Here is a 26586-nt window from a genome sequence, read left to right as displayed (position 1 = left end):
ACAGAAAAGTCCAAGCTGGACGCTTTGTGTCTCTCAGGTTGTTACTCATACATAACAGCTCACACATTATATACTATATTATCACACAGATGGACACATTCCTGCAGCCCATAACTTCTGGATACAGTGTCTGTGCTGTTGTGGAGCTTCACTGCTGTCATATGCTCCATTAGTTTCTCATGGGAAACAATGTATGCTTTATTTGAATTATTATCAATTATTTAACAATGTTTTGATAATGACGAGCAGAGCATCCATCGTGCCAGAGGGGAGCTGCGTATCGGAGAACTGACGTGCTAAATACGTCACTTCCAGGTACACAGATATTTTGATCGGCTCGTTTGCAGCGATTAGAAGGTTTTGAACCATGAAAACAAGTTAATATATGTAAGTAGACCTCCATAACTAACATATATGTGTGATACAAGCATTCTATGTCACCTTTAACCCAAACATATTGTTGGTAAATTAGCTGCACTGACTTCCAGCGGAGACCAAAACATTATGACCATACCACACCTATACATATACATTACTTTAATCTAATCAATTAATTCACATCTACCCTCTGACGTCAGAAATCAGGCTTTGGTCATCATGAGGACTACTGCTTCTGAAAGTGTGTGTTAAATCAAGTATACACACACACACTCAACAGAATGTTAGGATAGAAGATAGTCGTCATTTTACTTTTTAATTGTCTTTTTAATTTGTCCACCCCCAGTTTGTCCTTCCAAATGTGCTCAGGTAAGGAATAAAAAAAAAATCCTGGAGGACCTGATGATATGCAAATGAGAGGTCAAGGTTGTGGCAGTCCGAGTTGATGTAATTTTGCATCTTGGCAGCTCCACTAAAGGATGAGTCTGGTTAGTGTTTTCCCCTCCTACGGGGAGTTCATGAGCGAGAGAGACAGTGTTTGCCTCGTCCAGCCACATTATGCTCCTGCCTCCGCGGTCCCTGATGACCTGATACTGGAAACAAGCCAGTGTGACTGATGTATTTGTGGTTACCGTAGCCAGTTTAGTGGTTATGAATTTGTAGTGACAAACACCTGGTTAGGGAGGCCACAGAGGTTGCATTACCTTAGTATAAGCTATAGCCTAATATTTCATTCCTTTAGGTTATATTTATAATTCCATGTAACCACTGAATGTCCTGGAATATCATTGATTTGAATCATGTCTTCTCTATCGACCATTTAGTTGTGTTATTTTCCCCCTGAACATGTCGTTTCAATATTTGCTTGTCTATGAACATCTATGTTGAAGAAGTTCCACTGCCTGTAAATGTACAAAGAATAATCTAGAAATGAGTCTACAAATATCATTATTAATAGTCCATTATAATCTGAATGTTTTTATTTGTTAAGGCATTACAATTCTGAACTGAAAATAATTTTTTAATGTTCTTTAATGTTCCATCTTGCATTTGCCTCTCCGTCTATACCGTAGCTTTAATCCGTATCACATCCATAATTATTTCTTTGTCGACCTCTTGAAATCTTTCATTTCATTCTAATCCTTGCTCCCTTTCAAAGAAAGATATTATGTATAAGGAGAGGACAGAAAGAAACGTGTTGGCTTTTAAATGAGGGATGACCCGTGGCATGAATAATAAGCTCTCAGGGTGCAGCGTTTGGGTTTCTCTGAAACATTATTCTAAGGTATTACAGTGAAGTGTCATGTACTGTTGCACTTCTTTACATTGAACTCATCACATCTAACTTATGATGCCATAAGCGATCATCTATGCCCTGAAAATAACAGCTTTATTAAATAATACTGATGGCCCCAAATATAAACACACACATACTGTGCGCTGCATAGAGGTGCAAACTCTTGCTGTGGCTGTTGAACGATTGTGAGGTGAGAAAACCATCTCAAAAATTAGAAACTTTGATAAAATCTTCATTTAGTACTTCAGTTTAAAGAATAAATATGTGCTTTTCCAAATATAAGTAAAGGGAAAGGCAATGGCCATGTGGGCAAATGACTTACTTTTAACTTAATCCTGTAGTAAAAAATGTATATACTGTTTGACAGTTTATTAGGGGGAAACATCTAAAAATTTAAGGGAAAATGCACACTTCACACACCAAACTCAAAGGGCCTTAAAGTGTGCAAAATGTCACACATGCTAAATGGAAGTATCTGGAAGTGAATTTACCCAGCTTGCTATATTAGCTTGAGGAAATAGCAACTTTTATACCACACCTGAATTCTGTACCACACCGCCCTCGGTCCATTTGTGTTGTATGTATTCCAGGGTTTGACAAGAAAGAACGCAGGTAATAAAAAAAGACAATATTCAAAACATCAACAATTTCATTCAGTTTCTTTTTAAAACTGTCCATCAAGAGTGTGACGGTTGTAATGGAATGCTCAATCAGTGGAGTGACTCTTTCAAGATGTTATCTAATATTGGATGGCTGCACTGGTGACCACACTGGAGTATGAACACAGCAAATGATGTGAAGAGCAGCAAAAGGAAAAGAAAACTCCCAGTGAATGCTTTCTTTTTCTTAAATAATAGAATCTCTATGAGGTCTATGAGACAGCCACACTGGACACAACTGACCACAAACATCTCATTAAGGCTATTTCAGGATACTTTTTTCTTCCTTTTTTGTAGATTCAAACCACATGACGAGCACTAGGTCACTTGAACTTGACACTTCAACTATAAAAATCCTCAGAAATGACATATATTCGCATTCTGGTGTTAAAGGGGAAACTTACTGCACAGATTTCTTAACACATTTGCACATACTTTATGGACATTGAAGAAAAAGTAGACTTTTGTACAATATATCACTAAATATATTTACATGACATAGAATTCGCCATCAGTGCAATACATAGGAATGTTGCATATTTACCAAATGTTAGACTCTTTCCTTTATGAAGAAAAATAACTCCAGTGACAGAAGCTAATATAACTAATGTGTTAAGTAACATGTGCAACTTTAATATCTGTTAACAGCTTCACAGGAAATAAAATAAAAAAATCTGAGTACCACCGTATGAACAATAAAATAGTAAGCACTGAAAAAGTAATAGATCTCATGTGTGTATATATATATATATATGTATACATATATATTATACATGTGATGGATTGCTTTTGTACAAATATTTTAAATAACTTTGGCAATTTATCGGGAACAAAGTTATCGGAAAAATATGAAACAATATCAAACTGTCAGCAATGTCATGTAAGCTTGCCTTCCAAAGCTCATGTTCACAGTGGTCATTCAGAAAGGCTGGAAGCCGATGGCCCAAATCAAAGAACAAAAACGTTTCCATCCTTTCTCCTAAGACTGTTAGCACTGGAGGCTGTCGCGTCATTGTTGTTGTTGTCATGGTTATAAAATTACAAACACCTATGAAGGTCTACATAGCAGTCATCGCCATTTAAAAAAACATGGTCTATTTTCAGGTGGACTTAAAATACAAACAGTCTGAAGGCAAGGGGGACAGGAGCCTGCTCGTTGGTCACTGTGTGGAATCATGGAAGAGACATATGACCGAGAAGAGAACATGCACAACGGTGCTGTGTGGAAGAACACGAAGCCAAGAAACGAGGGGTGCAAACCGAAAAAACTCTGCAACAATCGAAATGCCACACGGTCCAAAAATGACTTAGCACAGACAACTTAACTGAGCAAATTTCAAACATACTAAGTTCACCATAATTCATATACTTTTTGTTCTTTTTTCCACTGGTTTGGCACTTTATTGGAACAAATCTCTGTTCAAAAAGACTAAATGTTGTACAAAAGGTTTTTCATGTCCTGTTAACATAACTCGTAGAATATAGTACTTAATAGTAAGCATACGATAAGTAAACACTTGTACATACTGTAGTTTTAAAATGAACATTCCAACAGATGTTTTACACACATGCACAAAAACAAACAAACAAACACTTCTCTCTCTGCTTTGCCACATCTGGGCCTGCTCTGCTTCTCTTTGGACGACAATCTCTCTCTCCCTCTCTCCCTCCATCGGTTTCCAGCCTCTACAACTGTTGCTACTGCTCTTTCACCTTCTTTTTCTATCTATCGCTCACTTAAGACAATACGACTCTTTTTCGTTCTTTTTTTTTTTTAGCACTGCATATCGGCCCGCGCACTACGACACTTCCTCCGTCGAGCGCGTGTCTGTCTTGAGACGCACAAACTCTTTGGCCACCTCGTCATTGGTCCTTTGACAGAGTATCCTCATGATGGTGATGCCCGTTTCGTCCATGCAGATGCTTTTCACCAGTGGGTAGCTGGCGGAGCAGCTGCCCTTGTCTGCCAGCTCTCTGAGCTGGATGACCGTCATGCCGATGATGCGGTCCTCGCGTGCAAAGCAGTAGTCCTTCACTGAAACATGGATCTCGTAGGCCTCCGGACCATGCTCATTACTCAGAACACTAGGAAAAATGACATAAAGGTATTCAAATATTAATAACGTAGTTTTACGGAGAAACTTTTGGCCTTCATAATTCATAAAGTGAAGTATAAGACTTCAGTGTAAATTGACTTTGATGTACTTTATTTAATTTAATTCTCGCTGTAGAGCAGCTGCTCTTTGGACACTCACATGAGTCTGGCTGAGAGACTTTTCCTCACTCAAAAGCCTTGCTATTGTATAGGTGGCTGTGATGTGACAATTCAATCACACGTTTCTATTCGACGGAGTCAGCTTGTTTTTTTTTTAAGGCTGCGACTTAATTGCTTTTTAAAAACGGAGCTTTGGGTGCAGGAATGAGTCTATGTGCAGATGTCTTACACGCTAAATACTGATCGTGATGGTGTTACAACTCGGTATGAGATCACTTCTGTACTGTCACCTTACTTGGCAGGAAAATGCAGTGTTGTAAAGAGGACAGGCTTATGGATCGACAAATCCGTCTCAGTCACTTAGTTTAAATGTTTCAATGTAAAGAGCTGCGACAATGCTCTATTCACTTCTTGGGGCAACACGGGGAATTTGATAAAAGGTATTAGTGGTATTATTATGCAGTCTGTAGGTTGCTGCAGGCTCTTGTCTTGATGTGAGCAGAAAGACTGAATGCTCATTTCAATGTGTCGTGTGTAGACTGAATACAGGCAGAGGAAATAATGTGTAAAATTGCTGTGCAATTGGGAGCATCATCAAATACTGCCTCACAGTGTGGTGTGAGGGATGCTCAATAGCTGACAGCCAAGCTCTGCAAAGAGTCATAAATTCAGCAAACAAAAAAAATTGCCTGCCCACACCCGCTATCTTTCCAGAGCAAAACATATTATAAAAGACTCCTCCCACTCTGGTCACTTCCATTTTGAACTTCTGCCTTAAGGATGGTGAGACAGGTCAATACAAACTCACAACAATGTTTTTTTTTTCCCCTAAAGCCACCCAGACTCTCAACAAACAAACAAAGTGACCCTCTATTTCTTACCCACATACTGTGCAATACAAGACTAGTGCAATATTTTGCACACACAGGACTTTATTTTTATACCCTTTAACACCAAAGCCTCAAAATGTTTGGACTTTTTTTTACTTATTTTAACCATAAAAAGGGACAGAAAATGTCCTGTGGGTAAGTGCATTTCTCCAGAATAACTTTCAATATCTGGTAATGATTTACAATTTACTGCACGTTAAAATAGTGTATTAACAATTTAAAATGAAGAAAACCTCTGTAGTTGTACATGAACACCAGATTGTGCGTGTTAAATGTGAAATTGTAACAGTATAAAACATATTTAAAATAACATTTTGGTTGATTCTTTGTCTCTGTCCAAAAAATGGAAACTATGTACAGGTGTTTTTCCAACTCTCTCCTTTTTGGTGCACAAGACACTAATTTGCCGGCTTCCTGCGTGAAATAAACATAATAACCACACGTTGATGTGCATCTTCTCAGCTTTCAGGAACCAGTGGAATTTTTTATTTCCTTTCATGTTGTATAGTTTCATGACGCGTGTGAACGTTAATACTACTGGGATGGGCAGTAGCAATTTAAGCGACAATAAAGGCATCTTATCTTAATCTTAATCTATGTAGTTTCAAACCCAGGAGGGAGACAGGATTACTCACTACTGGAATGTTTCGTTGTACTTTGGTGACCAATTGTTATTCTTGGTCTTGGTGCTGAATTTGCGCTTCTTGTCGGCCAGGTGTGGTCCCACCGCGTTGACCTCCACAAACGGACGGAACATGGCGTTGGTCTGCCAGATGAGATTGTTCACTCCAACCACTGAGAAACGGAAGAAAACTGTATGTAAAACACACGCGCTATTGAAACTCCTATGTATGGCCTCATTTTTCAGTTATCACACAGATAAGTGTACAAAGTGTCACATTATGCTGAGATACTGTCAGAGGGACTATAAAAGGGTTTGATAGCAGGAACATTTCAGCTTATCTAAAACATTAATAGTAAACATCTTGTCGTGCCTGAATTACACTGCAAGGACTTATTTCCAGACATAGACATTGACCCGTCGATGACGGACCCTTGAACATTTGCAGGTGTGGACACATACGACTAGAAATGGTCTGAGATAAAGGGGGAAAAAAAAAGAGCTCACCCTTCACGCTGACTTTGTGCTCTCCAGTGCCAGGATGAGAGATGAGATTCACTTCCATCGACACCTCCCCCACTGATCCGTTAGATGACTGACCTGGAAACACACCAAAACAGCGACAGGAGAATTGGAAAGAGTCTTAATGAAAATCAGAAAGGATGGAGGAGAGGTGGAGAAGGAGCCAGCCAGAGAAATAGAGAGATTAGAAGACAGAAAGAAACAGAAAGAGGATGAAAGGGAAGAATCCAGCACTGAAGGTGCAGATTTTTTCTGCAGATTTAGAAATCAGATATTTGGATTAACAGCTCGAAATCTGTCAAAGCTGAAAGACTAAACATCAAAAGAAAATGTAGAGGTTGTGGAGCAGTTTATATATATATATATATATATATATATATATATATATACATATATACATATATACATATATATATATATATACACACACACACACACATATATACGTATGTATATATGAGTGTATATATACTGTATATACACACATATATATACGTATATATGTGTGTGTATATATATACACACACATATATATATACGTATATGTGTGTGTGTGTGTATATATATATATATATATATATATATATATACACATATATATATATATGTATGTATGTATATATATATATGTGTGTATATATATATACCCTTCCCACTGCACTTTTTCTGTAGCATTACAGCTCTCAACACACAGGGAAATGTTGTTGCCAGGAAACTACTACAATTGATTGTTAACAACATGTCTCATTTTTTCGAGAAGCAGGGAGTCCTGCTTATTTTAGCTGCCTCTAAATAATGCTTTTAGTTTCACCTCGCCGGGACAAACAGGTGTTGAACATTGACAACACTGAAGTGTTGTTGATGAAGGCGCATGTTGATCCAATTGCGAATCAATATGTGCCAAACATGCAGTGCCCATTACAGCTAGTAATGAAGAAACAAGCCCTGTGATTCATTGTAACGATACCCAGAGACGCTCGGAGAAGAAGACAAACATTGCAGCTGCACAATTAAGCCATAGACGTGGGGGAAATTAAAAGGGTAATGCTACAATGTTTCCCTCAGCTATCGGCTAAAATACTGTAATAAATAGACTTTTAATTTTTTGGTGATTGTTAGAAATGAGACACTCTAGATTAGGCAGAAGATACTACAGGGACAATTTAAAAGACAATGAGAATGAGATTAAGATGAATGGTAAATGAATATGAAAAGCAAGAGCAGAAGAAGAAAATGTGAAAAAAGGAACTAAGATGTAAGCATCACTCTGATGACCTTTATTTGTTCTCAAATGCTGACTTAAAACACAAAATTAGATCAAGAATCTGTGACACGCTCACATGAAATTACCGTATGAACAAGATGTGGATATTTTTGTTGGTACTGTATTCCCTTCGAAGCGTAAAGCAACGACACAACTACAACAACCAGATAGATACACACAAGTGCACTAAGCAGGAATAAACCAGTGCATGAATTGGTCTATATGTGTTGCTGTCAAAGCACAGGGGGTGATTAATGAATCACTGTCCACTGTGCTACATCATGCATGAGCACATCCCCACTCTATCTACTGACTGAATGCACATCTACCACCTCACTACCTCCACTTACAGACATCACATTAGACCACCTCTAATAAAGAGCGACAGCATGGTGTGAGAAAGGGACGGGAGGGGAGATTCAGAGGGGGAGACGGAAGACAAACGTGTCAAGCAATCTCCAAAGAGCACACGGCGAATAAATGTGCGTCGATGCCCAGTCACTTGTTGGTCTGCTGGCCACCTCACTGACTAGCCTTTTCCCCATTGTCATTCTGTTTCCTGCCGCCTGCCGCCTGACTTTCTACAAGGCTGAACACTCTGAGGCAGCTCAAAGCCTCAACGCCCCACTGGGCTGAATTCGCTCTCCAATCTCCCCTCGGACACCTGGTGATATGCCCGCCTTCTTATACAGTGAGAGTTGGAGATGGATGACTGAGACAGCAACATGTAAAAGTGGGTCAGTGATGACAGTGAGGAAGAGGGGAGAGAGGGAGAGAGAGAGAGAGAGAGAGGGCACAGTAGGGAATTTATAGATTTACACAACACATATATCTTAAAAATTGGTCATGACTGTGTGTTTATGTGTTTCTAATGAGAGACAAAGCAAGAGAGCAGAGAGTCATGGGAGCATTCAAACCCTTCAGGGTGCAGAGGGAAGAGGCCACAGATAGCTTTGCTTGTTTGTGTGCATTTATTTATTTATTTGCAGTGAAAGAGACAAATGATTTAAGCAGCGAGATGATAGACGCAATTACGGCAATGTCCACATATAACCCTAAGGAAAAAACAGTGACACAAAAAGATTCTCAGCATAGACAATAATGAAAAGGGGGGTAAAGATTGATGGGAAAGAGTATTTTCCGAACAACTATAAATAAGAAGCTGAAAGTGATTGGAGATAATAAGAATCTCCATAAAATGTAATATTTACACGCACAATATGTAATTACTGCCTTTAGGGGTCTCGTAATCAAAACAATAGCAGTAGTTTGACCATGTTTTGGAGATTCAGCAGCATAATGTACCACAAACGGGAATGTCTGAGAGTTGTTTTGATCCATAATATTGTCCTCCAACGAAACGCAACTATGGGTCGTATGCAGGAAGTACGACCCAGGTTTGTTTAAAATAGGTGTCCCTAGAGGTAGTGTAAATAACAGCAACCTGGTACCTCGGGTGTCGTCATCAAATAGCTAGCTAGCCTAGCTGCCGTAGCTAACCCTCCTAGCATGAATGTTGACATCAGTGTTTATGTTTCCAACAGAAGTGAATGGTGCTGCTTCCTACTCTCTCCCGTTTGCGTCGTCACTTCTTGTCCTTGGCTTTTTTGTTCTTGACATAAATGTTTAATAAATAAAAGTTGGATAAATGGACACAGCACTACACAATTTTTTTTTGTTTGTGATAGATTTTGGGATGAACGACCCCTTTTTAGTGAGAGAAAAATGATTTCTCGGTGCTGTAGTAAATAAATGTAGGTTGAAAAAGTGTAATGCCCCCGCTTTAATTTGTTTCTGTAGCCTAGCCCTGTCTTTTCTGTAGCCCTAACCCTAACCTCACTCCTTCTGTGGGACCTAACCCCACTAACGCTTGTGCCTAGCTGAGTTTAAATATAACGGTGTGCTAAAAACGTACATATGGGTCGTACTCAGGGATTGGCCAAAACAACCCATAGTTACGTTTCAGTTGGAGGACAGGTCGACAAATACACACAATGAAATGTTAAAGCTAAGAACAAAACACTGGCAAACAAATATTTACTTCCTCACTCTAATCTTTCATGGGGGTTTGCAACAAAAGCTGCCATATAAAGTTGTAAACAAATGTGGTTGCACATTTGCTATGTGCTTTACAGTAAGCACAATGGTAACCAGAAGTCATGCAGCTGTGTACATACAGTCGAAGGAGAGTGTGTGGGGGAGTCACATGTTCGTCAAGTGTTATTCTGGTACTTAAATTCAGTCAAAGTTCTGTAAAGCCTCCAAGGTCAAGTCAAATAACAGAGACGAGTAAAGTGGATGATATTAATTTAAGGTGACCAAGATGAAATGGTCCATTACCGTGAGTAGAAACACAGATTTGTGTTTGGTAAAACGTATATTTTAATGCAGAAATGTTACACGTTATCTTTGTAGTGGTGCAATGTATATATACTGTGAACAACAAATGCGGGGGAACTGATCAGATTTTATCAAGCTAAACTAGAATATTCTTACTGGTGCCCAAGAAAAGTGCTGCTTTTTAACATCACAATCCACAGTCTGTGCCTTTCATCACTGCGTACAGCATCCACTAGAACAAGATATCAGGTTGTCTTGACATGAGCCCGTGTGAGAGGTATGCTCTGCAACGCTGCGATGTAATTCCACTCCCTGAAATTAAACTTGATCAAAACAAGGGCAACCTTACCTTGAGAGGTTTGGGTGCATATATATTTCTTGATCAAGGCATCTGTAGGTTGAGTGTAAAGGCTGAGCGCATATTTGAGGGACTTCATATCGGGGCTCTTTTCCAGGAAGGTTTTCTTCAGCCCATTTCCTCCAGCATGGAAGTATTGCTGCAAAAAAAAAAAGAAGAGAGAGCTCATATTTATAGTTTCGTAAGGTAGACCGAAACTTTGAAATTACTTCACAGTAGCTTCTTTTGAGTTTACACGTGACAGCAGGTTATTGCTTGCTGAGGAACCGCCCCGCATTATATGGACAGTATGTATTTACGTGGAGGAGCAAACATACAGTGAGACCAGACAAGAAACAGCAGTAATAACCCCTTCTGTAGCTAATTATTACCATACATAGAAATGTGAAAGTAAATGCACATTGCTGCTGATATGCACGATAGCCGAAGACAAACAAAGGCTCTCCTTTCTTTTCAGATGCTGTCAACAATCCCACACATGCAAGGTGGGTGTGTAACCATGCTCATGTCTTATGAAGAAAGGAGGCACTGCAGAAAAGAAGTGGCAGTAAATGTTAAGTCTTTGAAGACACACACGTCTTCAAACTTTGTCTTTTCTGTCTCGTTTCTGCCTCTCTCTTCTAGACCACATGATCATTAGACACGACTGTATGTGTTGAGGTTTTAGAATGAGGTCATTGAAGTTACAAAAGATGATGCAGACTAATTTCATATCCTGATGCTCATATAGAGAGGGTGTAGATAAATATCTTTGACTGGTGTCAGGTCAGTACTTGGCAATGACTTGACACAGTTAAAGGCAAGGTTTTCTGCCCCCAGTGACTTATGAGTCACAAGGTTTGACCAACATGTGCCTCTTGTGAACTGCAAATAATCTGACATGCAGGGGGGTGAGTCATGGATGGGGATTTACTAATAGTGCAACCTTATTGCTGTAAGGCATCAGTGCTTACCACTGCAGTACAGTGTGGCCCACAGTATTTATTATGTGTGATTATATCCACTGTCCTGTGAGGAATCCTAATTTATTATCCAGCATATCACCTGTGGTTATAGGGGATGACACTCAAATCGTGTTATCGTTGCATACCATTGCGGTACAAGGAAGTGAATTTGTTGGAAAAAAAAAAGTGGTGCCTCATGTTGAAATATGGTCACAATGTTACTGCGAGGCAGCATTTCATCACTCCCTATAGAAAACTGCCCAGCTAACACAGGAGAGTAAACCGCCACATAAAAATGGTGATAAAAACATCGCCATGCCTCTGGCAGAATTCATTCATTCATTCATTCATTCATCGTCTACCACTTAATCCTCCACATGAGGGTCGCAGGGCTGCTGGAGCCAATCCCAGCTGACACAGGCGGCGTACACGTATAGGCAATTCACCTCGGCGCGGTTTTTGGACTGTGGGAGGAAACTGGAGAACCCAGAGAACCCCCACACGCACATGTAGAGAGGAAATGCTTGCTCCACAGAGAAAGGCCCTTGGTCGCACCAGGTAGCAAACCCAGGTCGTTTTGCTCTAAGGCTCTGGCAGAATTATCTGCCACAAATGCAATGTTTCCTTGATTGCTTATTTCTTGCCTTGTTTCCTCTCTCCTTTCCATCGGTTCTTTCCTATCTCCCTCATGTCTTTCTTAGTTCCCCAGGTACATCACTTTTCTTTCTTTGTCTTTTCTTTGTACTTCTCTCCTCCCCCTGGTCTTAAAGCTTGCCAAGGATTTGCATCTTGACATAAACGCTCCGCTATTGAGCGCATCGTCTTTGACATTCACTGGACACACAAACGAGGAGAAATCTCGTGCATTATCTACTTATCTGGCAGTAGAAAAGCTGGTGCAATGGGGCTTTATGTTTTTAGTACATTGTTAAAGGTAAATAAAGAGAGCATCTAATCAGATACACACTCTGTCGCACATGTAGTCAATCATATGTTTATGTGGTCAAATCCATGAAACTATCGTCAGTGGTATAATCACTAAACACGGCCATGGCTCAATATTCAGGTAGATATGCGGCACCTTTTGATCAAAGTTTAAATGGTCAATTTAACACTTGCTCATCAACAAAATATCAGCGCTGTCAAATTACCACAACTGTGACTTTGATCTTTCTACAATACATATTTATTGTTCATTTTACAGAATAATATAATTAAAAAGGCTTTCAGTAGAATGCAGACCTCTACCAGAGAGATGTTTTGAATTGTGTTCAGTCTTCTTTAATCCATTGATGGTTATGCTGATAATCCTTGGTTTCAGCCTTATCACCATGAAGTCATTATTAATGAAATGAGCTTTTAAAAAATCTCTTGTTGATTTGCTGTTTCTGTTTTAAGTAGGTTTTAGGCAGCGCCATGTTAAAGGTGGTGTTTTCTGATAGAAATGTATCATTACATTTTTTTTATTATTATTTGTACACACACACACACACACACACACACACACACACATACAGAATACTACTTTTTTTCATAGTGCTGCTCCCATTTTTTTGTCTCTTTGTCTGCAACCAGCCAACTCTCCTACAGCATTACTCAACTGTTAATTGACTGTTCTCATTGGAATACTGATTAAATTCCAGCAACATGATTGATCTAAACCTGCAGGTAGTTTCCTGGGAGACAGCAGAATCAATGAGTTTCTTTTACACTCTTTATGATGCAGTGTTTCCCCCTGTGGCATCTAACTCTCCTCAAGTCCCTGTAAAACTGAGGATTGGACTTGGAATTTTCTCATAAACCTTCTCAACAAACAATTGTATGGCAATAAATGAACACAGGAATATTTCACACTTCCTTCTCCTGTGAGATTATAGGCGTCTTTCCACATTTGTAGATATTAATTGCATATTCCTCACATGGGTCTCTGCTAAAAATCTTTCAGGTGTTTTTCTTTGTCAAGCACATTGGGGATTCATTTGTTTGTATCTTCCTGTAACTACCTTTTGCATAAAGTACTGTGTTTTGCATCATTAAGGTGACGGTGCAGAAAAAAGGCATTTGTTTTATTTTTAAAAAGAGACAGTCAAATATAATCCGTGCCCCATTACCAGCACTTTAAATCTGGGTTTAAACCGTTCAGCGATCGCTTTGGTCTTGCCTTGCTTATACTATATATTCTTAAGATTAAACAATATGTCAGGGAAATGATAAGCGGACACCTACGACACTTCAACCTTATTGTGAATTTCAGAAATCCAGGCTCCGCTGACATTTTGAATATCTGAAACCTTTAAAAAAAATAAAATACTATATTAAGTACATTTTCAATTAAGCCCTTTGCTGTGTCTTACATAGCCCTGATGTCCTTTACAAAGGTCAGGTTTAACCATCCATGTGTGTCTTGCTGTACAGCCAATAATATAATTAGAAGAACACTCACCTTGATGGTGGGAAGCACAAGGTCCATGGCTGCACATTGGCGTGGAGTCAGACTTCTGGCTTCCTCTCGAATTACATGCTCCTGGGGAGATAGCACACCATGTCAAACCCTTGTAGCCAACAAATGAGACGTCACATTCAGACACCGACATTTTAAGGTGTCTCTTTTGCGCAACGTGCTACGACCTTTTCGTTTAGATCGAAAAATCGACTGTTTACAAAACAGAGACGACTGCAGTCACTGGAACAGCACAGTGTCTGGTAAGTTTAAGCCTCGCTAAGCCACGCCGTCTCTCTAGAACGATTTCAGGAATGAAAAATGGTTTCATCAATTCTACTTTTCGTGATATGTGAAATAATTACACATATCCCCCGGGGGATAGATGGCCTAGTATTAAAGTTTTATAAAAAGTGGGTTTGAAGAAATTAAATCACAGATGCAAACTCTGCTGTTAACACTAGTCCAAACAACCACACAGTGATGAGGATGCAATAAGTGCAGTAGGTCCTTTAATACCCAAGCAAGGGAGTTTTGTATTGTGAATTTGAAATAAACCATCAGTTCTAAACAGATCGTTTTGCTTGCTTTGATAAACCCTCTTCAAGACAGTCTGCAGTCCTAACTACTTGTTTTGATCCAAGAATCTTCCTAATTCGTGCATTCACTTAACGCAGCCGGCAGGACGAAATTGGAATGAATTGGAACCCCATGATGCAGGCGGATGGACCCATTTTATAACCATCATCTAAAGAGCTCTGAAACCTCAGAGGGTCCTGACACAGATGCAAGTGTTGTGTCTCACAGTTATTTGTGATCATATGTTGACTTGATCCTGTGTTAACTTTCAAGTGACAGACAAATCAGAGGTACATAGTCAACTAATAAGATGCTGACACAATTATGTTTCGCCCCATATTCATTAAGCCATTGTGTCAAATTTTCATTCGGCCAGTTTAATACTTTCATCTCGTCAATTTCAATCTCATCAATCTCTGCCAGTGTATAGGGCTTTGGAATGACCATGGGATTTGCGGGGGTCAAAGGGCACAAGAGTCGAAATGGGCTTTGTTGGGGATTCAACAACCTGAGTCATTCTTCTGCTTCTCCATGGCTCCATGCCATTACACGAGTCAAAGGTCACAGTACTTGAATAATGATTTGACCATACTCAATTACACGAGTATGGTCTCATAATGAAACAGTCATCACTGACACTGACCCCACACACACCAACTGTGTACTGATGTATATCATCCAGATCATCCCACACGAAACACAAACACAAGTATAAACGCATCAACAGTTTTCAGACTCGGGAGCTTAAATACCTGAGGTGCTGCCCTAAAAAGGTTTGTTAGTAAAATCAGTAATCCATTCCAGTGCCTTACTACACCTACTACACAAGCTCAGGGGATCGAACAGCCTCTGGTCAGATCAGTAAGTAGATACCTTTCTGCTTATGCTGCACTAAGCCTCGCTATAAAGCTGTAGAATTCTCGCATATTTCTTTTTTTTCTTTTCAGAATGAATATATTTGAAAATGGGCTCTTACTGCAGTGCAGTGTAACTAACCTGTGTAATACTGTAGTATCATTCTCTACTGATTCTATTATAGCACCTTCACCAAGCTGTGAAAAGTCACTTTGAAATCACACATTACAGGGTGTGATTAGACTACCTGTGTCTAAAAATAATGGCTGATGAAGATAATAGTGTATATTTAAACTTTAACTCCGCTCTTACCTTCAGTTTGGACAGCTGTCCAAGGTCCTTGGCGGCACTGAAGATCATCTGAGCTCCTTGCTGTTGGAAAAACATGTTTTTAGACTTATGGTACAAGTTTACTCAATTCATGAATGTGATTACATGAACAAAGGAATACAAGTTCAAACGTAGGAACTATTTTGCGGGTGTAAGAATAAATAGAAAATTAAATGTTATGGTTCTACTGTCAACAATGAAGAAAATAAGATATATCTGACATTTTGGCTTCAACAGAGGGATTATTAGTGATATTAAAACTCCATGTGTGCCATGTAGTGTCATCTCATGTACAGCTATTTGTGTGTTATGAAGGGAGATGGAAATGAGAGAGAGACAGAGAGCACAGGCACAGAAGAGGAGTAGAGAGTGGAGAGAAGACCAACAGATAAAGAAGATAAAGAGAAAAAGAGACAGAAAAATGACCAGACTCACATTCTGGTCACTGAGCGGAGGGAGAACAATCGTTCTCTCAATGGTGTTCAGCACGATTTTCCAAAGCTCTTTGAGGACTCGTTTCAGCACGGTCTTCTCACAAATCTTGGCAAATAACATCAAACTGCAAAGTGGCAAAACAAGAAGACCGTTTGTCAGGTCATCACTCAAAGTACGTGTCCCAGGCTGAGCCAACATGGCTGATAGTTCCAAGTGATGACACGTCCATGAATAATGAGATCAAGGAAAGAAAATAACACCTGTGACTCACTGACTAAATGCAGGAATTTTATGATTTCATCTTACCCTATTGTGAAAGTAGGGATTGAGAGACAGAAGGAAGGATTTGGTATTTCCATTAATAAGAGGATTCCCTGTAATACACCATTGGCCTTAATGTGGCACTGAAAATGAGCTGAAAGTGATTTCCAGAGCTCTGCTGAACCCTATCATCACTACTGTTCTTTCAAAAATGTTTTATTTATTTTTCCTGAAATCCTGTACTTTTTTATAATAATGTAGTTACTACAGTGACACTAATATAGACACTGTCAGTGAGCAGAAAGTCAAACGCACGCACATCATTAACCATTTACCACTGAGTGTATTGCAGACAACACGTCAATCAGGGTTCTTTGTCAGTTGGAAAAAATGCCTGTACAGTTTCCATTTTTTTGGACATTGAGACAAAAACGCTAACAAATGTTACTTTAAATATCTTGTATACTGTTCACATTTCAAATTTACCACGTTTGTGTACAACTACAGTGTTTAAATAAAACTTCTTCTTTTTCTCCACGTTAAATTGTTAATACACTATGTTAACATGCAGTAAATTGTAAATAACTGCCACATATTGACAGTTATTCTGGAAAAATGGGCAAAAGCACTTAGTTAAAGGACATTTTCTGGCCCAGTCAGACTTGGGAGTAACATCCATGAGAAATCCGATCACAAATTATGGACTGTTATAATTACATTTGTTCACATCCACCATTAAAATGCATCCTTCATGTGCCTCCACTATGACCACATCTCACTTCTGTGCCCGATATGTGAAGACTCATGTACTGTAGTATGTCATTTCAGTTTGTGCGACCACATGATGTCTCGCACTGCAAGCAATAAGTAGATGGTTAGATACGTGGCCTGCTTGTGGTCTAAGTGTGGTCTAAGTGTGGTCTAAGTGTGGTCTAAGTGATCAGATTTAAGGACAAACGGGTGAAGTCACTGTCCACGTAGTTAGGAATGATGTTAACACCAGGTCTGAGCAAGGTGAAAGATAACAGCACTGTGTGCTCCACTGAGTGAAAAAGGTCAGTTCCCTCTTTATTTAAATAGAATCACTGTGTCGCACGCACAGAGGGCTCCAGCAAAACAAATAAAAACACAATGCAGTGTAGACTGGCAATAAAGTTGAAACTAGCTCCGGGTACTGCTGAATCAAATCATTGCCAGTGTATAGTTTTGGTGTATGACTGAAGAGGAATGATATATTTCAACTTATCTTCGATTTTTTTTTTACTGTCTCAGAGATACCAGAGAGATACAAGCACCACCTGCATCAATACAGCTTGCAGCATTGTTTCAACACTTTCTTTTTTATTCGTCATCATAAAATTATAGATCTATAAAAAATCCTTGTAAAAATTAACTGGTACTCAAATCAGCACCTACTATTCAGACTATTCACATATGATGAGAACAAAATTGGCCAACCTAATTGTAATAATGTCCCTATTTTGATTCATTTGGAATATGAAGGTGTTGTGTTGCATTCAGTGAATACCCACTTTTTATCCAGAAGGTCCATGAGAGGACGAAGGACACTCTCTGCATCCATGGCAGCGTTGCTCCCTTTGGCTGGCCCTTTCATCTGGACCAGTTCCTGATTCATCTGCTTCACACAGTCCTCGATCACAGGTTTGAAACTGGGTGAGGGACAACACAAACAACCCTTTAAGTCTTTTATTGCTAGATATTCATCTGAGGCTGCAGCAGTCATTTAACCTGAGATTTACAAGCTCACTCCTGTTGGTCCGATTAGATCACTGAGAACAGTTTCTTTTGTTCAAGCTCAAATGTTTAGGAACGTGCTGTGTTCACTACGCATGGTGCACAGTAAGCACTCGAGTCAATTACATCGGTAGAATGTGTCTGGCAGTGACTACGCGGGCTTGTTGTGCAAATTTTCTTTAGACAGAGCAAGAAATGAATTAAGACATAAGCCTTGATTAAAATGATCCACTCACACCCAAACGAGTCAGACAAACGCTCACCTGGAGCCAAACACTCCACTGAGCTCATCGAGCACGGTGTTGAGTTTATTCTGCAGCTCCTTCAGCAGATCACTGGCCTCTGCATCCAGCTGTCAGGGAAAGACAGACAGTTAGTACATCATTCAATTCCATACACAAGGCTGCACTGACACGAGCCCTGTATCTCTGGACGATGCCTCAACTGGGGTGTGGGCAGTGGGGAGGAAAACAACAGGCACAGAGGAGAGTAACCTGCCTCGCTGGTGGCCCCCCGCTCTCATTCAGTCTGCCATCTGTGCCAAGTGATGTTCTGAATACAAATGGCTGGCTCACCTCCTAGCGCAATGATGACTGCTTGCAGAGTCACAAGATATAGTGTCAGCAAAGAGGCGTCCAGCTCATGATCTCTCAAAGGATTTTTTTTTGTGCACAACTACACATGTTATCGCATAAAGGGTGTGCCGTCAGCCAGTTTTATTTCAGGGCATAAAGGTTGCGGTCATCTACTTTTAAGTCTTACTTGTATACGGACTTTTCACAATTCATAAATGTATTCACAGCATTTATGTGCCCATGCATGGTAAGTGTTGGATTCCTGCTGTGCCATAAATATGCATGTGATGGATGTGCAGATGTTTGCGTTCATCTGTGGAGGATAAGCTGAGACAATGCATGGGTGGATATTGGATAGTTGTGCTGCGTTATGTGTATTCGTGTGACTACCTGCAATAGAGTGCTTTTAATTTCAGCTTACTATATACAAATGTATAAATATTGATGTTTTGGATGGAGGTGGAGATCACTCAGTGCCTGAGATGGATGTGTGAGGCAGGGCACTGCACCACATGCATGACAGTTTGTCACATATAGAACCGCCAAGAAGACATTCATCTCACACATTTTTAAATGTGGATGGCTCAGCTTGGAAGCAGATGCGCAAAACGAAACCCTTTATGGACACGGTTATTCTGCAGAAATGCCTTTAACTGCAGCGTGAATGAGACAGTTTTGTTCGATTTGTGTGTTCCCATGTGCACTTGTTGATACTGCGGTCACTTCAGTGGACGAGATCGCAGCATGCAAGATCTTTCAGTCACTCACACTGTAGAAAGTTGCACATACAGGTGAGATTCACACTGCTGGTCGTGGAAGTAAACCCCACTTTTTGTTAAACCACTGATAGATGTCATCTTCTGAGAGGAGAACACTCCATGCTGACTCTGTGTGGTACCTGATGCTGTAGTCAAACGTCTGCCTGAAATCTGCAGTGTTGGGCTTTTATACAATGTCAGTGCAGACATGTTTATCTATCTCTATTGTATGTCATCTGAATCAACAACTGTCATCTTCTGATGAAAGAAAATTGAATGCCAAACATGAATGGCACTTCTACATAACATTTGACTCTCTAGAAACTAGTTTAACTTGTCAGTGAGTATAAAGAGCGTATAACATATTCTTGAATTTATTTGACAGCATGTTTCATTATGGAAATTAGACTTAACATGAAGGAAAGATCCATTTTTGGATCTGTGCTCCACAAGGTTTAATTAGCCACTGTTGCTTAACGAGAAAAGCATATTAGCAAACACGTCCATACCCAAATTAAAGTGTGGTATCAAAGTAGGGAGATCAGTCTGTGATGATTCCATAAATGTGGGCACTGAAGGAGTTAACTGCTGATCTCTGTGAATGGCAATGCTACAATAACAACTTGTGGTAATAACATTAACTCTCGGTGAGTTAACTGCTGATGGGAAACTATTCTGAAATGAATGCTGTGCTGAGAAGAAACTAATGGAGAACCTTTTACCAGAAAAAGACTTTCACTGCATCATTATCGTCAAGATAAATAATTTAGGACGTTCTTAAAGATAAGCCTGATTGCCTATTTGCCATGAATATACACAATTTGACTTTCGGCAGGGACGCACAGACTCCCCGTGTCATTATTCTTCAGACAATAATGGCTTGGGAATAATCCAGGTCTAGATCTGCTAACTGTGTGGAAGTTTCGACACTTCGGCTGAAAGCACAGCTGGGAAGATTTGTAAATGTTTGGGACGCTCATTAAGCACAGTCTGAAAAAACACCTGTCTGAAGCATTGTCTGAATGCAACCTGGGGAACTGATAGATGATCAAAGCCACAGCCAGGATTCTGGTGAGCCTCTGACTCTGCTCCTTACAATGGGGGGTGGGGATGAGGGAGCAGGTAACAATGATCTAAAATACATACTATCACACCTATAAATTAGCCATAAATAGAGAAGAGGCAGACAGAAACAAAGCAGGCTAGTTATAAGGTATGGTATCTGGTGGGTTGAGGCGCTATTTCTAAAGCTCCGGGGTGGTGAGCTCGAGCAGCCTGTCCAGAGGGGTGATGGGGTCATTTCAGATTCCGTATGCTCAGCGGGACATGCGGCTACAAGTGATGGGGTGAGAAGCGTAGGTGCGTGAGGGGTGGTGGTGGGGCACAAGGGGGAGAGGGGGCGTGCTTTTGTCATATCATTCATTAAATGGCGGGAAGGGGTGTTGACGAGTCCTATTGCACACACCTTACAGAAGGACACAACCCCCTCCTCCTGGAGACAGAGAGAGAGTACAGACAGGAAATGGGGGGGAAGTAGAAGACACAACCACAGGAGACAAAAATGCAAGGCAAGACAGGCATTAGATACTGAAGAGAGACATGCAGCTAAGATCACAAGAAACCATGGCAGCTTCTTCTCAGGTTAGACTGAAAGACTGATAGGGAGACAAGGAAAATATCCAATGATGCTGCAAACACACACACACACACACACACACACGACTCATAAGGTTTAACTTAACATTTATGAAAATGTTTTACACTTGTTGCACACAGGGAGAATAGAGATAGAGATGGGGGAATCGTGATGGTGTACAAGGGTCATTACTGCAGTAGAGAGAAATGTGATATTAGTCAACACGTGTTATTCGTGTCATTTTAAAAGTGAGTACATAACAGAAAACATCACTGTTGGGGTCAATTCACTTTCACTTATAAATGCTCATAGATGCCACCTGATGATCTGAGAATGGTTCGAAGGGTTTAAAGGTTTAAAACCTCAGCTCAGAGGACGCTGTTCTTCTGCAAAACTTCATGGTAAGAACTTCCAATCAGGGGCCACCTATCATAGCAGTACTGCAATATAATGACCTCTGCGTTGTACCTCACAAACCTTTTTCTAGACTTTCTCTGGTCTCAAATATGAAATCTCTGTTGAAAGTGCATTGCCTCAACATGTGACACAAACACAGCAGACCTGCAGTTTATGTACACACAGGTGAACACAAACCTGTTTGCCTCCCATGGACTCAAACATCTTCTCCAGCTGGACACGGAGCTGCTGGATATTGTTGAGGAGGATGCAGGGCTGTAAGAGTACAACAAATTCTATTAAAGCATCAGCAGTGCACGATCTAATGTGTCATAATTTAAAACATATTATTAAATGTAAAAAAAAAACATCAGCTGGGATATTCCAAAACCTTCTAAGACGGCTTCATAGACAGCAGTCAGTAGGGAAGTAAAACAGGGAGAGAAAATGTCTGCACCGTTTACATCAGGAATTATTGATTCGCAGCTTAACTCAAGGTTTAACAGACGACAGACATTAATCACACTGCTTTTTAGGCAGGCCGTGGGTAATTATTCAAAGCTCACCAGCAGTCTCATATTATTTACATGATCAGTCCAGAAAAAAAAACAGACAAAAAAAGCAACATCCAAAAGTTATGACAACGATAATGGGAAACACTAATGATAATTACACATCCCACGAGACAGTGATTGGTGTCTTTCAAAAACCAACAAATAAGTAGTGTTTCTAGCAGACAATGCAGTCCAGATTTACGCACACATTTGGATGAGTTATTTGTTTTTCTGTTTATGCATAAAAGTGCATATTTTATGTATGTTTATATCTGTGGTTCACAGAATATAATCTTGTTTAACCCTTAGGGCTCACGCACCCTTGGTAAATTGCTGCAGGAATAATACACAAGTCCTTATATGGACATCCTGGGGTGTGTGTTTATTAGTCACATATTCAGGCTTTACAAAGTGCATTTTTTCATTTTCTTCTATGCATGCCTTGTACAACTTGTGCTAAAAAAGAAGGATAAAAGACACTCTATATTGCACATTCTTATACATAGTAATGGATGCATGATGCATCATTCTCTGTCCTTAGACCCTCAATTTGGGTAAGAACCAACCTCGTGCTGCAGTTGAAAAGGAATAACTACAAGCTTAGAAGTTCATATGCAAACATTATGCTCAGGAATATCATACTGCATATATCAGAGAATAAAACATATACTTGTGATCAGTGGTTACGTGGGTTTGCAAGATAAAGCAACCAAGGTCATCTTTATACAAAGTGTTATATTTAGATCTATTTACAGTAAATCCAGCATTGTTCACACCAGCGGTTACGAGCATTCACACCTCTCCCCTGCCTTTGTTGACACATTGCTTGGAAGTACTTGCAAGAACTCCATCACCGACAAAAAAACCACCTGCGTATTGCTGCTATTAGTGGTCTAAAACCGATATCCCTTTTTCTGTCCGCTGTCTCGAGAAGAAAAAATTCACATGTTTTTTCTCTCTGTGATGAGAAGGTAAAGAAACGTTTGCCTCCTCTGCTAGTTCATGTTATCCATCACTGCAACGTCAAACACCAATGTGGATAATTAAGCCACTCATAAGGGCGTGACTGCATTTCGGTAAAACCATCGCATTAATCAACAGGCGGAGAAAAAGCCCCCACTCCCCATCAACTATGGGCGGTAAAATGAGCAGCTCTCACTTCATACACTGTCATCCTTGTACTGAGACGTGCCATCGCTACGTTAATGCTCTTACTGCTATCGGACACATTTTTCATGTGGTCGCCATGCCAACAGCTCTTCAACACAGTTATCATGGAAACACCATCATCTGCCTTAGCACATCTGTACTGGCACCAGAAAACATAATGTCATCTTTTGCTTTTGACATTTGCAGACTTCGAGTGGGCACTTACCACATTCTCCTTACTCAAATACAATGGAAAGTCCTTGGATATAATTGCTGCATACTGCAGGAGAACTTTGTTGATAGTCTGCAAAGGAAGAGAGACAGTTTAATAGTTTAACTCTGTTTTATAAAATCTCTGAGAGTCAATAACACATTTAAGTGAGTCACGAGCTAATAGCAATACGTATACTATCAAATACAATAAATAGACCAAACGGTCTCCTGACATCAATAGGAAAATCAATATGAAAATCGTTAAATGTGACACATTACTCTCAGCACAATGGTCGGGGCTTACTGAGGAGCCTGTACAGAGACACTGACCTTTGCAAAGCGGCACATGAAGTGAGCCAGAGCCTGTGGGTTTGGACACTCTAGCTTTTTGATAATCTCAAAACTCTGGTTCAGCTGAGTGAACACATCCACCACCGAGCAAGAAAAGAGGGCGTGCTCTGAGGTTTGCTGAAACTGTGAAAAGTGAGACAGGGATGGAAACCGCAGACATGAGAGAGTGTGATGGAGGGGGTTGGGTGACGCAGGTGCTGGTTAATGCAAACAGAAAATGTCACATTTTTTTTATCAATTAATTCACTATCTCTTCTTCAGTTTTATACTTAATCCTGTCTTATGACGTCGCCGAGAGTTTGTTTCTTATTCCCACACATTCCTCAAGAGGTACAGCAGATTGAAGAAGTGTGCAGTGAATAAGGCAGCAGCCACGAGTGGCTATACGAGTGATTCAATATAAATATGAAGCTACATATGAGGAAGAGCTGATGCCACTCACTCCATCTTTCTTGTCCCTTCCCAAAGCTCCGTTCAGGAAATCCATTGCAACGTCCTCGTTCTCATCAAGCCACTGAATGACAAATGGCTCGAACCAACTGAAAAGAAGGAAAAAAAAAAAAAGATCTTCCATTATTGACGGCTCAAATCACAATTTACAGTTGATTGAGGGTTTACGACATGAGAATGAATCAAATGAGTCAAAGGCCTGTAAGTTATTAACAAAAATGACAATAGGGCCACTGCATTTATAGGAGATGTCAAATTCGGGCAAGGTTGCCGTTTTTACAAGCAACGATATCAGGTTTCAATTTGTGGACAGATTAGACTGCTACGCTCAGACAGAGGACAGGACAGGCGGAGATGGGACGAATGAGGCCGCTAAAGGAAGTGCATCTGTTTGTGAAATTGTAATGCTGTTCGGTCCGTTTCACTTTGTCACTTATTAGTTTAATACAGTGCAGGAGATTGTCCTCAGAGCAATGATGTCCCCCAAAATGTGCTTTATACTTTCGCTAAGGGCATCTGCCACAGGAGGGTAAGCTAATAAAAAAAAGGGCGTGTCCACAAAGAGAGAGAGAGACAGGCAAAGACGACAGGATAACTGTGTGTCTGTGTGATGAGTATTCGTCTGCAACAAATCAATGGTGTTTGAGTGACAGTGTGAGACGGACAGGGCATTACCATCCTGACTTACGGTACATGTTTTTTGTACTGCAGCCAATTCTTCTTGGCTATAAATTCTTATGCATTTGCAATGGCAAACAGAAAAATAAAATGAAAAAAAATCTGTTTTTTTTATATACAATAAAAACTTCCACTTACTTGACTCTTATTGTTTTACTTATTGTTGTCTTAATTTTGAAGCTGGGTAATAAGTAGGGGTCCATGTGTATCTGCCATTTAATATCAAATAAATAATAAATAGGGCCCTATTTACACAATCTAAAGTGTGTGGCGCAAGCACATTAGAGCGTTTCCAACTACAATTTTGCTATTTACACGGTGCATAATCTCAGTGCAAAGAGAGGCGCGAGGAGTTTCGCTTCTCTTGTCTTTTAAAGGCCAGGTGCTCCCGCGCCGGGCGCGCTGCTATTTAAATGGTGAACGATTCTCTGCCGAGGAGATAAGTAAATCCAAATGAAGGTTTAAGGAACTTTAAAGAAATGTGCCAAAGGCAGGTTTGAAGTTAAGAACGAGTGCCAGAAGTCGATGGCGAGACAGGAGCACACAGTCTCACACAATGTGCAGCTGCAAGTCAAACAATTGTTGTCTCACATTTAAGACGTCACACAGCATCGGCACGAACGTGTGAGACACTCTGCTTGTTCATGTATCGATTCTCAGCTGATTCAGCAGTGTAACAGTTTACTCATGGAGTGGAGGAAGTGACACAAGTGCAGTAGCACATATGAGTCCTCGCCGTCAAAGATGAAGGAAGCGCCTGATTTTACACACAGGAGGCAGGCAGCGCACCCCCCCCCCCACACACTCTATAGTAATGAGTCCATGGTCCTTGGCTGGTGGACCCTCCATCGTCTACTGACCCACTGTCTCATAAATAACTCCATTAGACTGCACGGGATAAAGAAATGCACCGATATTCAAAATGCATTCCACTGAGGAGGAGGAGGAGGAGGAGGAGCGCTGAAGCACGTCCCCATGTGACACAAGTAGAGAGTGAGTGTAGATTATGAACCCGCCTACGTTGGCACAGCTAATGCAGCACTTGAATAAACATGAAAAAAACTGTGCCAATTTGTGCCTTTAGCCCAGATTTGTGTTGGTCAACAGCGAAGTGGCTTTCAAAACAACAATGTACCAACATTTCACACGACCACAACTCATTTCAAGACCAACACACCCACGGGCACATCGATGAATGCATAGGTGCTGGGTGTGAAAATGTTTGGAAACTGGTTGTGTTGCGTTACACTGGGGCGTAAAATAGGGCCTTTACTCTCTATTCTATCTTTTTGGTTCGATAAAATATTCCGCTTTATCTCTCGTTACACTGTTTGTTTACTGGGATGCAAACATCCCAATTATGTTTTGTTATTTATGTGGCACTCTGTCTACTTTGTACTATTTTAAATTTAACTGAACTGCAATTCTAATCATATTTGTACATTAAAAATATGTGTGAATGGAAAAAAAATACAGAATGCTTACAGCGAATACTCCGGGGGAACATCCTTGAAGGCCGGCAGATCACGGACATACTCATTATGGAACCATTTCACTTTGAAGTGAAGATTCATGTATTCTGTACTTTTGCATAGACGCTGCTTTTCATGCTCTGCAAAGGAGATGAAGAAAACAACAAACAAACATGTTCTCACTGTAGTTATCCACAGCACAGAAACCAT

At 40.2% G+C, this 26586-nt stretch overlaps 1 protein-coding gene across 1 annotated transcript in view; it reads right to left on the bottom strand.

Annotated features, from left to right (window-relative positions):
* Positions 1 to 2306: 2306 nt before the first annotated feature.
* LOC122761565 (protein unc-13 homolog C) overlaps positions 2307 to 26586 on the bottom strand; it is a gene marked incomplete at its 5' end in the record, with an annotated part of 42257 nt that continues 17977 nt past the window's right edge. The window contains 15 exons of the mRNA XM_044016793.1: positions 2307 to 4419; positions 6075 to 6234; positions 6569 to 6661; positions 10537 to 10684; positions 13933 to 14013; positions 15676 to 15735; positions 16129 to 16252; positions 17922 to 18059; positions 18408 to 18496; positions 20943 to 20969; positions 21708 to 21785; positions 23439 to 23516; positions 23756 to 23899; positions 24219 to 24315; positions 26390 to 26516. Coding sequence (XP_043872728.1) covers positions 4134 to 4419; positions 6075 to 6234; positions 6569 to 6661; positions 10537 to 10684; positions 13933 to 14013; positions 15676 to 15735; positions 16129 to 16252; positions 17922 to 18059; positions 18408 to 18496; positions 20943 to 20969; positions 21708 to 21785; positions 23439 to 23516; positions 23756 to 23899; positions 24219 to 24315; positions 26390 to 26516 — 1730 coding nt within the window. The remainder of the gene's footprint in view (positions 4420 to 6074; positions 6235 to 6568; positions 6662 to 10536; positions 10685 to 13932; positions 14014 to 15675; positions 15736 to 16128; positions 16253 to 17921; positions 18060 to 18407; positions 18497 to 20942; positions 20970 to 21707; positions 21786 to 23438; positions 23517 to 23755; positions 23900 to 24218; positions 24316 to 26389; positions 26517 to 26586) is intronic.

The sequence above is a fragment of the Solea senegalensis genome, unplaced genomic scaffold (assembly GCF_019176455.1).
Source record: "Solea senegalensis isolate Sse05_10M unplaced genomic scaffold, IFAPA_SoseM_1 scf7180000014799, whole genome shotgun sequence".
NCBI lineage: Eukaryota > Metazoa > Chordata > Actinopteri > Pleuronectiformes > Soleidae > Solea > Solea senegalensis.
This window is presented reverse-complemented; position numbering and strand designations above follow the sequence as displayed.